Source organism: Pseudophryne corroboree, chromosome 2 (assembly GCF_028390025.1).
Source record: "Pseudophryne corroboree isolate aPseCor3 chromosome 2, aPseCor3.hap2, whole genome shotgun sequence".
Taxonomy (NCBI): domain Eukaryota; kingdom Metazoa; phylum Chordata; class Amphibia; order Anura; family Myobatrachidae; genus Pseudophryne; species Pseudophryne corroboree.
Genome location: NC_086445.1, coordinates 4,180,897 through 4,194,997, shown reverse-complemented (window position 1 = coordinate 4,194,997; position 14,101 = coordinate 4,180,897). Strand labels below are relative to the sequence as shown.

The window sequence follows — 14,101 nt, the reverse complement described above, 5'->3', positions numbered from 1 at the left end:
TCTCAAGTGCAGTGGAGAATGATTTCAACGTTGTGCAAGGTTCTGATGCCCTTTGAACTTGCCACACGTGAAGTCAGTTCAGACACTGCCAGCCTGAGTCAGGTCATTCCCCTCATCAGGCTTTTGCAGAAGAAGCTGGAGGCATTGAAGAAGGAGCTAACACGGAGCGATTCCGCTAGGCATGTGGGACTTGTGGATGCAGCCCTTAATTCGCTTAACAAGGATTCACGGGTGGTCAATCTGTTGAAATCAGAGCACTACATTTTGGCCACCGTGCTCGATCCTAGATTTAAAGCCTACCTTGGATCTCTCTTTCCGGCAGACACAGGTCTGCTGGGGTTGAAAGACCTGCTGGTGACAAAATTGTCAAGTCAAGCGGAACGCGACCTGTCAACATCTCCTCCTTCACATTCTCCCGCAACTGGGGGTGCGAGGAAAAGGCTCAGAATTCCGAGCCCACCCGCTGGCGGTGATGCAGGGCAGTCTGGAGCGACTGCTGATGCTGACATCTGGTCCGGACTGAAGGACCTGACAACGATTACGGACATGTCGTCTACTGTCACTGCATATGATTCTCTCAACATTGATAGAATGGTGGAGGATTATATGAGTGACCGCATCCAAGTAGGCACGTCACACAGTCCGTACTTATACTGGCAGGAAAAAGAGGCAATTTGGAGGCCCTTGCACAAACTGGCTTTATTCTACCTAAGTTGCCCTCCCACAAGTGTGTACTCCGAAAGAGTGTTTAGTGCCGCCGCTCACCTTGTCAGCAATCGGCGTACGAGGTTACATCCAGAAAATGTGGAGAAGATGATGTTCATTAAAATGAATTATAATCAATTCCTCCGCGGAGACATTGACCAGCAGCAATTGCCTCCACAAAGTACACAGGGAGCTGAGATGGTGGATTCCAGTGGGGACGAATTGATAATCTGTGAGGAGGGGGATGTACACGGTGATATATCGGAGGGTGAAGATGAGGTGGACATCTTGCCTCTGTAGAGCCAGTTTGTGCAAGGAGAGATTAATTGCTTCTTTTTTGGGGGGGGTCCAAACCAACCCGTCATATCAGTCACAGTCGTGTGGCAGACCCTGTCACTGAAATGATGGGTTGGTTAAAGTGTGCATGTCCTGTTTTGTTTATACAACATAAGGGTGGGTGGGAGGGCCCAAGGATAATTCCATCTTGCACCTCTTTTTTCTTTTCTTTTTCTTTGCATCATGTGCTGATTGGGGAGGGTTTTTTGGAAGGGACATCCTGCGTGACACTGCAGTGCCACTCCTAGATGGGCCCGGTGTTTGTGTCGGCCACTAGGGTCGCTTATCTTTCTCACACAGTCAGCTACCTCATTGCGCCTCTTTTTTTCTTTGCGTCATGTGCTGTTTGGGGAGGGTTTTTTGGAAGGGACATCCTGCGTGACACTGCAGTGCCACTCCTAGATGGGCCCGGTGTTTGTGTCGGCCACTAGGGTCGTTTATCTTACTCACACAGCGACCTCGGTGCAAATTTTAGGACTAAAAATAATATTGTGAGGTGTGATGTGTTCAGAATAGGCTGAAAATGAGTGTAAATTATGTTTTTTGAGGTTAATAATACTTTGGGATCAAAATTACCCCCAAATTCTATGATTTAAGCTGTTTTTTAGGGTTTTTTGAAAAAAACACCCGAATCCAAAACACACCCGAATCCGACAAAAAAAATTCGGTGAGGTTTTGCCAAAACGCGGTCGAACCCAAAACACGGCCGCGGAACCGAACCCAAAACCAAAACACAAAACCCGAAAAATTTCAGGCGCTCATCTCTAGTTACCACTTCTTGCTTCAGATGATGGCAGGGCAGGTTCAGGCGTTTTTGGTGTTGCTCCAGTCTTCTGTACGTGGTGCCTGTACGCCGAAAGTGTCCCGCAATTCTTCTGGCCACCGACAGCATCTCTTGCACGCCCCTCTCGTTTTTTAAATAATTCTGCACCACCAAATTTAAGGTATGTGCAAAACATGGGACGTGCTGGAATTTGCCCATATTTAATGCACACACAATATTGCTGGCGTTGTCCGATGCCACAAATCCACAGGAGAGTCCAATTGGGGTAAGCCATTCTGCGATGATCTTCCTCAGTTGCCGTAAGAGGTTTTTAGCTGTGTGCGTATTCTGGAAAGCGGTGATACAAAGCGTAGCCTGCCTAGGAAAGAGTTGGCGTTTGCGAGATGCTGCTACTGGTGCCGCCGCTGCTGTTCTTGCGGCGGGAGTCAATACATCTACCCAGTGGGCTGTCACAGTCATATAGTCCTCAGTCTGCCCTGCTCCACTTGTCCACATGTCCGTGGTTAAGTGGACATTGGGTACAACTGCATTTTTTAGGACACTGGTGAGTCTTTTTCTGAGGTCTGTGTACATTTTCGGTATCGCCTGCCTAGAGAAATGGAACCTAGATGGTATTTGGTACCGGGGACACAGTACCTCCAACAAGTCTCTAGTTGGCTCTGCAGTAATGATGGATACCGGAACCACGTTTCTCACCGCCCAGGATGCCAAGGCCTCAGTTATCCGCTTTGCAGCAGGATGACTGCTGTGATATTTCATCTTCCTCGCAAAGGACTGTTGGACAGTCAATTGCTTGGTGGAAGTAGTAAAAGTGGTCTTACGACTTCCCCTCTGGGATGACCATCGACTCCCAGCAGCAACAACAGCAGCGCCAGCAGCAGTAGGCATTACACTCAAGGATGCATCAGAGGAATCCCAGGCAGGAGAGGACTCGTCAGAATTGCCAGTGACATGGCCTGCAGGACTATTGACATTCCAGGGGAAGGAGGAAATTGACACTGAGGGAGTTGGTGGGGTGGTTTGCGTGAGCTTGGTTACAAGAGGAAGGGATTTACTGGTCAGTGGACTGCTTCCGCTGTCGCCCAAAGTTTTTGAACTTGTCACTGACTTATGATGAATGCGCTGCAGGTGACGTATAAGGGAGGATATTCCGAGGTGGTTAACGTCCTTACCCCTACTTATTACAGCTTGACAAAGGCAACACACGGCTTGACACCTGTTGTCCGCATTTCTGTTGAAATACTTCCACACCGAAGAGCTGATTTTTTTGGTATTTTCACCAGGCATGTCAATGGCCATATTCCTCCCACGGACAACAGGTGTCTCCCCGGGTGCCTGACTTAAACAAACCACCTCACCATCAGAATCCTCCTGGTCAATTTCCTCCCCAGCGCCAGCAACACCCATATCCTCCTCATCCTGGTGTACTTCAACACTGACATCTTCAATCTGACTATCAGGAACTGGACTGCGGGTGCTCCTTCCAGCACTTGCAGGGGGCGTGCAAATGGTGGAAGGCGCATGCTCTTCACGTCCAGTGTTGGGAAGGTCAGGCATCGCAACCGACACAATTGGACTCTCCTTGTGGATTTGTGATTTCGAAGAATGCACAGTTCTTTGCTGTGCTTTTGCCAGCTTAAGTCTTTTCATTTTTCTAGCGAGAGGCTGAGTGCTTCCATCCTCATGTGAAGCTGAACAACTAGCCATGAACATAGGCCAGGGCCTCAGCCGTTCCTTGCCACTCCGTGTGGTAAATGGCATATTGGCAAGTTTACGCTTCTCCTCCGACGATTTTATTTTAGATTTTTGAGTCCTTTTTTTACTGATATTTTGTGTTTTGGATTTTACATGCTCTGTACTATGACATTGGGCATCGGCCTTGGCAGACGACGTTGATGGAATTTCATTGTCTCGGCCATGACTAGTGGCAGCAGCTTCAGCACGAGGTGGAAGTGGATCTTGATCTTTCCCTATTTTTGGAACCTCAACATTTTTGTTCTCCATATTTTAATAGGCACAACTAAAAGGCACCTCAGGTAAACAATGGAGATGGATGGATACTAGTATACTTATGGATGACGAGTGACTGACGACACAGAGGTAGCTACAGCCGTGGACTACCGTACTGCGTCTGCTAGTATAGAGATGATAATGATATAAAAAATATATATATATCACTACTGCAGGTGTATATATAATATAATGACGGACCTGCTGGACACTGTCAGCAGACTCCTAAACTACTAGTATGAAGAAGATAGAAAAAAAAACCCCACCACAGGTAGGTATACAATTATGGACGAGCACTGACGACACAGAGGTAGCTACAGCCGTGGACTACCGTACTGCGTCTGCTAGTATAGAGATGATAATGATATAAAATATATATATATATCACTACTGCAGGTATATATAATATAATGACGGACCTGCTGGACACTGTCAGCAGACTCCTAAACTACTAGTATGAAGAAGATAGAAAAAAAAAACCCCACCACAGGTAGGTATACAATTATGGACGAGCACTGACGACACAGAGGTAGCCACAGCCGTGGACTACCGTACTGCGTCTGCTAGTATAGAGATGATAATGATATAAAATATATATATATATATATATATATCACTACTGCAGGTGTATATAATATAATGATGGACCTGCTGGACACTGTCAGCAGACTCCTAAACTACTAGTATGAAGAAGATAGAAAAAAAAAACCCCACCACAGGTAGGTATACAATTATGGACGAGCACTGACGACACAGAGGTAGCTACAGCCGCGGACTACCGTACTGCGTCTGCTAGTATAGAGATGATAATGATATAAAAAAATATATATATCACTACTGCAGGTATATATAATATAATGACGGACCTGCTGGACACTGTCAGCAGACTCCTAATCTACTAGTATGAAGAAGATAGAAAAAAAAACCCCACCACAGGTAGGTATACAATTATGGACGAGCACTGACGACACAGAGGTAGCCACAGCCGTGGACTACCGTACTGCGTCTGCTAGTATAGAGATGATGATATAAAAAATATATATATATCACTACTGCAGGTATATATAATATAATGACGGACCTGCTGGACACTGTCAGCAGACTCCTAAACTACTAGTATGAAGAAGATAGAAAAAAAAACCCCACCACAGGTAGGTATACAATTATGGACGAGCACTGACGACTCAGAGGTAGCTACAGCCGTGGACTACCGTACTGCGTCTGCTAGTATAGAGATGATAATGATATAAAATATATATATATATATCACTACTGCAGGTATATATAATATAATGACGGACCTGCTGGACACTGTCAGCAGACTCCTAAACTACTAGTATGAAGAAGATAGAAAAAAAAAACCCACCACAGGTAGGTATACAATTATGGACGAGCACTGACGACACAGAGGTAGCCACAGCCGTGGACTACCGTACTGCGTCTGCTAATATAGAGATGATAAAGATGATAGAGATGAACAAAAAAAATATAACACTACTGCAGGTAAATATTTATATAATATAATGAATGACGGACCTGCTGGACACTGTCAGCAGAATGCGTTTATAGAATAAAAAAAAAAAACACCACAGGAGTGTTTAACTTTTTCAGGCAGACAATATACTGGTGGTCACTGGTCAGTCACACTGGCAGCAAAAGTGTGCACTGTACTCCTGCTATAACTGCACCCCAGTCTCCCCCACAATTCAGCTGTGTGAGCAGTGAGCACTCAGCACAGTCAGATATACATAGATGATATTATCATGCAGCACACTGAGGCTGAGCACAGATATGGTATGTGACTGTGTATCGTTTTTTTTTCAGGCAGAGAACGGATTATATTAAATAATAAAGTGGTCAGTCACTAGTAACTAACTATCAGCAAAACTCTGCACTCTGAGTACTCCTAATGCTCCCCAAAATTACTAAGTAATCAACTCAAGTGTCTCTATCTATTCTAACGGAGAGGACGCCAGCCACGTCCTCTCCCTATCAATCTCAATTCACGTGTGAAAATGGCGGCGACGCGCGGCTCCTTATATAGAATCCGAGTCTCGCGATAGAATACGAGCCTCGCGAGAATCCGACAGCGGGATGATGACGTTCGGGCGCGCTCGGGTTAGCCGAGCAAGGCGGGAAGATCCGAGTCAGCCTCGGACCCGTGTAAAAAGGCTGAAGTTCGGGGGGGTTCGGACTCCGAGGAACCGAACCCGCTCATCTCTATTGTATATATACTGTATATGTGGTGTCTGTATCTACAGGTGTTCCTCATACACTGTATACTGTATGTATTGTGTATATACTGTATATGTGGTGTCTGTCTCTACAGGTGTTCCTCATATACTGTATACATTGTGTATATATACTATATATGTGGTGTCTGTCTCTAAAGGTGTTCCAGATATACTGTATACTGTATGTGTTATATATATACTATATATGTGTTGTTTGTCTCCACAGTTATTCCTCACGAAGGTCTGGTGGGGGCGGCTGTCGGCTGATAACAGCGTTTTGCAGGTCTTGCTGTGTATGTTTCTGTTTCCGCTCATCTACAGTGGTCTCCTCACCTACAGGTCAGTCTGCCAGACGTAGTGACATTACCGTCATGTTTTCTTCTCACCTAGAATGGTCGCTGCTGATAGTGGAACTGAAGCCGAGTTCATTGTAGTATAATCCATAGTCTAAGTGATGTAATTACATGTAGTGTTCATGGACGTGGCCTCATGTTATTTTGCTGTGCCTTGGAAGCCCCCCCCCCTGGCTATGGCCCTCATTCTGAGTTGTTCGCTCGTTATTTTATCTTCGCATCGGTGCGATTAGTCGCAAACTGTGCATGCGCAACGTTCGCAGTGCGCCTGCGCCAAGTAAATTTGCTAAAAAGTTTGGTATTTTACTCACGGCTTAGCGAAGAAATTTCATCTTTCTAGTGATCGTAATGTGATTGACAGGAAGTGGGTGTTTCTGGGCGGAAACTTGCCGTTTTATGGGTGTGTGCGGAAAAACGATGCAGTTTCAGGGAAAAACGCGGGAGTGGCTGGAGAAACGGGGGAGTGTCTGGGTGAACGCTGGGTGTGTTTGTGACGTCAAACCAGGAACGAAACTGACTGAACTGATCGCAGTGTAGGAGTAAGTCTGGAGCTACTCAGAAACTGCTAAGAAGTGTCTATTCGCAATTCTGCTAATCTTTCGTTCACAATTCTGCTAAGCTAAGATTCACTCCCAGTAGGCAGCGGCCTAGCGTGTGCAAAGCTGCTAAAAGCAGCTAGCGAGCGAACAACTAGGAATGAGGACTGTGTCTGAGAGTAATGGAGTCTGAGAATATAGACGTGTTTGCAGCAGCTCCGGCGTCTGCTCGTTACTGGTTCTTTCTACACAATATACACAGTGTCAGAAGAGTCTCTGCAGACTAGATCCATCTGTCTGAGAAAATGGTGGCGGCGTGGCAGACGTTCTGTAGAGAGTGGCGCATCTACTGCTAGTGTAGAAAAGGGCACAGGTTTACACATTGCACAGTCAGACATCACAAGCCTGTGTGTATTGTGGAGGCCGCCATCCCTATAAGCGTATCACATGTACTGCATTTAGGGGCTAATTCAGGTCGGATCGCAAATCGTGATGCGGACGGAATTTTTGCTGGGGTGCCGCGTGCCCATGTGCAGCGGGCCCTACTGCGCATGTGTGTGCATTTTCTGCAGGGGCTGCAAAAAATGCGGTCACCTCTTCCTGTCAATTAGACAGAGGCGGTCCCAGGGCGGGGGGGAGGGGGGGGGTGGCAACGCTCCGTTTTCAGGGAGGATACGGAGCGTTGCGGGGGCAGGGCAACCTGAACAGTGGGCTGTGCGGTGTGAACGGGGGCACGGTCCCGACGGATGCGTGACGTCACACGCAGCCGCCGCGACAGGTAAGATGGCTCTGGGACTCCTGCGGCCGCAGCTAAGCTACACCGGAGGAGTCAACCTTAGTTTCTGCTGACAAACAGAAATTGCAAGGCGATCGCAATTTTTGCTTGTAGCAGGGGGGAGGCGCCGGTCAGCATGCTGGGAGACCTTGCTAAGCAATGGGCGGCCCCAGCATGCGTGCAAAAGGATAGCAATTTCTGCTGATTAGCAGCATCCGCCATCTTTACTGAATTGGCCCTAAGACACCAAAACACTATCTATATACGTTCCAGGCCCCTTCCTCAACATATTGCGACCCGAATTGCCATCTTGGGAAACACCTTTTGCCGTTTGGAATCCACAGAGCTGCGTTCATCAAGGATCTCCTGGACATATGCGCGATGCCAAATCGCTAAAATCCTTGAAGCTGGCTGTGGTAAATGTGATTAATCTGCAATACTGCGCATGTTGAGCCTTAAGGAGGATGTAAGGGGACCACTGCATCTGGAACAGGTCACAGGACCCCACTAGTACTGTGTGTCCATTTTCATCCATTCAGGAACAATATTCCAAATCGGAGACGCTTGTTTATGTTTTTTGTGTTTTTATATATTAAGTTACTAATTTACTCAGGTTGCCAAACCTGTTTTTAATTATTTTAATAAATCATGTGTATTTCACTGACCATCTCATGTCATCTATGACCACTGCTAGCGCTGAATATTTTGCTGCTGTATCTGTATATTTTGTTGAGGTCTGATCAGCTGCTGTGTTGAACCTTCCCACCCAGCGCCGGACTGAATCACCTTTGGGTCATTACTTTGTTTGAACATTCATGAACTCAACCTGAGATCTCTTTGTTATTCAGTCACACTGTCCTTTATTACATTTAAAGATGCTGACATACCCAGGATTCTAACCCATTGCCTGTGGCATTGCAGTCAGACACCCTATTCATTGAGCTATCTGCCCTTATATAGAAAGATGGATAATTGTAAGCTAGATGATTTTATTTGAAGGCCCTCATTCCGAGTTGTTCACTCGCTAGCTGCTTTTAGCAGCTTTGCACACGCTAAGCCGCCGCCCTCTGGGAGTGAATCTTAGCTTTGCAGAATTGCGAACGAAAGATTAGCAGAATTGCGAATGGAAATTTCTTAGCAGTTTCTGAGTAGCTCGAGACTTACTCCTACACTGCGATCAGCTCAGCCCATTTCGTTCCTGGTTTGACGTCACAAACACACCCAGCGTTCGTACAGACACTCCTCCGTTTCTCCAGACACTCCCGCGTTTTTTCCTGAAACGCCTGCGTTTTTCCGCACACTCCCATAAAACGGACAGTTTCCACCCAGAAACACCCACTTCCTGTCAATCACACTACGATCAGCAGAACGATGAAAAAACTTTGTTAGGCCGTGAGTAAAATAACAAACTTTTGTGCTAATTTACTTGGCGCAGGCGCACTGCGAACATTGAGCATGCGCAGTTTGCGACTAATCGCTCCGATGCGAAGAAAAATAACGAGCGAACAACTCGGAATGAGGGCCTATGTTCCTATTGGAAAAATGGGGGGAGGGGAAGCCAATTCTCTTTCTGTGGCACAGGGTACCAAAAAGTCTAGCTACGCCTCTGCTGGAGAGTAACATACAGGTGCAGTAGCTCAGGTGTCCACTTGTTACTGATGAATTACAGTAGCTGTACATTGAGTGCGGAACGCTTACAGGGGAGCCAATCACAGTACTGGTGATGTCATCTGTTTTCTTCAAAGAAAGGGAGCTGGAAATTCTGTATCCCGTACCGCAGAGACGCAATGTGAGCAAGAAGCTATGGGTGTGCGATGCGACCAGAAGAATGTCATGTGCAGTAATATGGAATCTGCGCTCTGTAGGTAAGGAATGACACACACAGCCCTATATACCCATTATCAGTATAATGTACATTTAAAGCCAAAGCTTGTGATTGGTGGGCCCAGGTGCAAAAATATAGTTTGGGCCCCTCCTCCACACTATATGCCCCCTGGCAGTGGGTGGCAGGGGTTGGGAGTGGGTGACAGGGGTACTGTACATGCACAATGTTCTGCGCGGTGCAGAGAATCAGAAACAACGTACAGCTGTGTGTTACTTAGAGGCAGTAAGTGGCTGTGATCATCAGCGCTGGTAGGTGGCAGGACGCCCCTATCAGTCCAGTACACACAAGGGCAGCCCTGACTCCCTAAGGTAAGGGGCAGCTCCCTCAGGCAGTGCGGCTACTCTGCTCTCTGCACTGGGCCATTCATCTGACATTGCTCAAAATGGTCTGCGGTGGTGGGTGGAGGGGATAACTCATTGCTGGTCTGCGGTGGAGGGAGAGGGGGGAATGTATAACGCATTGCTGGTCTGCGGTGGAGGGAGAGGGGGGAATGTATAACTCATTGCTGGTCTGCGGTGGAGGGAGAGGGGGGAATGTATAACTCATTGCTGGTCTGCGGTGGAGGGAAAGGGGTGAATGTATAACGCATTGCTGGTCTGCGGAGGAGGGAGAGGGTGGAATGTATAACGCATTGCTGGTCTGCGGTGGAGGGAGAGGGGGGAATGTATAACTCATTGCTGGTCTGCGGTGGAGGGAGAGGGGGGAATGTATAACTCATTGTTGGTCTGCGGTGGAGGGAGAGAGGGGAATGTATAACTCATTGCTGGTCTGCGGTGGAGGGAGAGGGGGGAATGTATAACTCATTGCTGGTCTGCGGTGGAGGGAGAGGGGGGAATGTATAACTCATTGCTGGTCTGCGGTGGAGGGAGAGGGGGGAATGTATAACTCTTTGCTGGTCTGCGGTGGAGGGAGAGGGGGGAATGTATAACTCATTGCTGGTCTGCGGTGGAGGGAGAGGGGGGAATGTATAACTTATTGCTGGTCTGCGGTGGAGGGAGAGGGGGGAATGTATAACTCATTGCTGGTCTGCGGTGGAGGGAGAGGGGGGAATGTATAACTTATTGCTGGTCTGCGGTGGAGGGAGAGGGGGGAATGTATAACTCATTGCTGGTCTGCGGTGGAGGGAGAGGGGGAATGTATAACTTATTGCTGGTCTGCGGTGGAGGGAGAGAGGGGAATGTATAACTTATTGCTGGTCTGCGGTGGAGGGAGAGGGGGGAATGTATAACTCATTGCTGGTCTGCGGTGGAGGGAGAGGGGGGAATGTATAACTCATTGCTGGTCTGCGGTGGAGGGAGAGGGGGGAATGTATAACTCATTGCTGGTCTGCGGTGGAGGGAGAGGGGGAATGTATAACTTATTGCTGGTCTGCGGTGGAGGGAGAGAGGGGAATGTATAACTTATTGCTGGTCTGCGGTGGATGGAGAGGGGGGAATGTATAACTTATTGCTGGTCTGCGGTGGAGGGGGGAATGTATAACTCATTGCTGGTCTGCGGTGGTGGGAGAGGGGGGAATGTATAACTCATTGCTGGTCTGCGGTGGAGGGAGAGGGGGGAATGTATAACTCATTGCTGGTCTGCAGTGGAGGGAGAGAGGGGAATGTATAACTCATTGCTGGTCTGCGGTGGAGGGAGAGGGGGGATGTATAACTCATTGCTGGTCTGCGGTGGAGGGAGAGGGGGGAATGTATAACTCATTGCTGGTCGGCGGTGGAGGGAGAGGGGGGAATGTATAACGCATTGCTGGTCTGCGGTGGAGGGAGAGGGGGGAATGTATAACTCATTGCTGGTCTGCGGTGGAGGGAGAGGGGGGAATGTATAACTCATTGCTGGTCTGCGGTGGAGGGAGAGAGGGGAATGTATAACTCATTGCTGGTCTGTGGTGGAGGGAGAGGGGGGAATGTATAACGCATTGCTGGTCTGCGGTGGAGGGAGAGGGGGGAATGTATAACTCATTGCTGGTCTGCGGTGGAGGGAGAGGGGGGAATGTATAACTCATTGCTGGTCTGCGGTGGAGGGAGAGGGGGGAATGTACAACGCATTGCTGGTCTGCGGTGGAGGGAGAGGGGGGAATGTATAACTCATTGCTGGTCTGCGGTGGAGGGAGAGGGGGGAATGTATAACTCATTGCTGGTCTGCGGTGGAGGGAGAGGGGGGAATGTATAACTCATTGCTGGTCTGCGGTGGAGGGAGAGGGGGGAATGCATAACTCATTGCTGGTCTGCGGTGGAGGGGGGAATGTATAACTCATTGCTGGTCTGCGGTGGAGGGAGAGGGGGGAATGTATAACTCATTGCTGGTCTGCGGTGGAGGGAGAGGGGGGAATGTATAACTCATTGCTGGTCTGCGGTGGAGGGAGAGGGGGGAATGTATAACTCATTGCTGGTCTGCGGTGGAGGGAGAGGGGGGAATGTATATCTCATTGCTGGTCTGCGGTGGAGGGAGACGGGGGAATGTATAACTCTTTGCTGGTCTGCGGTGGAGGGAGAGGGGGGAATGTATAACTCATTGCTGGTCTGCGGTGGAGGGAGAGGGGGGAATGTATAACTTATTGCTGGTCTGCGGTGGAGGGAGAGGGGGGAATGTATAACTCATTGCTGGTCTGCGGTGGAGGGAGAGGGGGGAATGTATAACTCATTGCTGGTCTGCGGTGGAGGGAGAGGGGGGAATGTATAACTTATTGCTGGTCTGCGGTGGTGGGAGAGGGGGGAATGTATAACTCATTGCTGGTCTGCGGTGGAGGGAGAGGGGGGAATGTATAACTCATTGCTGGTCTGCGGTGGAGGGAGAGGGGGGAATGTATAACTTATTGCTGGTCTGCGGTGGTGGGAGAGGGGGGAATGTATAACTCATTGCTGGTCTGCGGTGGAGGGAGAGGGGGAATGTATAACTTATTGCTGGTCTGCGGTGGAGGGAGAGAGGGGAATGTATAACTTATTGCTGGTCTGCGGTGGAGGGAGAGGGGGGATGTATTACTCATTGCTGGTCTGCGGTGGAGGGAGAGAGGGGAATGTATAACTCATTGCTGGTCTGCGGTGGAGGGAGAGGGGGGATGTATAACTCATTGCTGGTCTGCGGTGGAGGGAGAGGGGGGAATGTATAACTCATTGCTGGTCTGCGGTGGAGGGAGAGGGGGGAATGTATAACGCATTGCTGGTCTGCGGTGGAGGGAGAGGGGGGAATGTATAACTCATTGCTGGTCTGCGGTGGAGGGAGAGGGGGGAATGTATAACTCATTGCTGGTCTGCGGTGGAGGGAGAGAGGGGAATGTATAACTTATTGCTGGTCTGCGGTGGAGGGAGAGAGGGGAATGTATAACTCATTGCTGGTCTGCGGTGGAGGGAGAGGGGGGAATGTATAACTTATTGCTGGTCTGCGGTGGAGGGAGAGGGGGGAATGTATAACTCATTGCTGGTCTGCGGTGGAGGGAGAGGGGGGAATGTATAACTCATTGCTGGTCTGCGGTGGAGGGAGAGAGGGGAATGTATAACTCATTGCTGGTCTGCGGTGGAGGGAGAGGGGGGAATGTATAACTCATTGCAGGTCTGCGGTGGAGGGAGAGGGGGGAATGTATAACTCATTGCTGGTCTGCGGTGGAGGGAGAGGGGGGAATGTATAACTCATTGCTGGTCTGCGGTGGAGGGAGAGGGGGGAATGTATAACTCATTGCTGGTCTGCGGTGGAGGGAGAGGGGGGAATGTGTAACTCATTGCTGGTCTGCGGTGGAGGGAGAGGGGGGAATGTATAACTCATTGCTGGTCTGCGGTGGAGGGAGAGGGGGGAATGTATAACTCATTGCTGGTCTGCGGTGGAGGGAGAGGGGGGAATGTATAACTCATTGCTGGTCTGCGGTGGAGGGAGAGGGGGGAATGTATAACTCATTGCTGGTCTGCGGTGGAGGGAGAGGGGGGAATGTATAACTCATTGCTGGTCTGCGGTGGAGGGAGAGGGGGGAATGTATAACTCATTGCTGGTCTGCGGTGGAGGGAGAGGTGGGAGTGTATAACTCATTGCTGGTCTGCGGTGGAGGGAGAGGGGGGAATGTATAACTCATTGCTGGTCTGTGGTGGAGGGATGTTAGGGTCTCCTGCTCTGTGCTGCCACGTCGTCATGGCAACCGGGAGACAAGTGCTAGCGGAGTAACCTGAGCATAGCTGATACTCCGGTTCGGGTCTTTTGCTGTGCAGTGGTTATAGGCTCTGTGCACGGCAGGGGATCCGGTGCTGGTTTTTGTGCTCACAGTCTGTGAGGTCTGAGTGGGGCGTGGACAGCACCTGCTATATAAACCCTCTTCTCAGGTTAGGCAGATGCTGCTGAATCTTTGTTGGTTAGTCAGTTCCTGAAAGTTAGCCAGTACTGTGTAAACTTTGTATTTGTTGTTGCTTACTGCAAATAGGCCTTGGGATTTGGTACTACACTCTGCCAATCCAGACCTAGCAGTAAGACTGGAGTCAGTTGTTTAACCTGCTGGGGTTCTTTTGCT

General features: G+C 49.1%; 1 protein-coding gene across 1 annotated transcript in view; it reads left to right on the top strand.

Moving 5' to 3' along the window:
* The window catches only part of LOC135051331 (transient receptor potential cation channel subfamily M member 2-like), a 381,374-nt gene that overhangs the window by 267,777 nt on the left and 99,496 nt on the right, over positions 1–14,101 (top strand). Inside the window, exons 14-15 of the mRNA XM_063957386.1 lie at positions 6,296–6,408; positions 9,479–9,598. Coding sequence (XP_063813456.1) covers positions 6,296–6,408; positions 9,479–9,598 — 233 coding nt within the window. The remainder of the gene's footprint in view (positions 1–6,295; positions 6,409–9,478; positions 9,599–14,101) is intronic.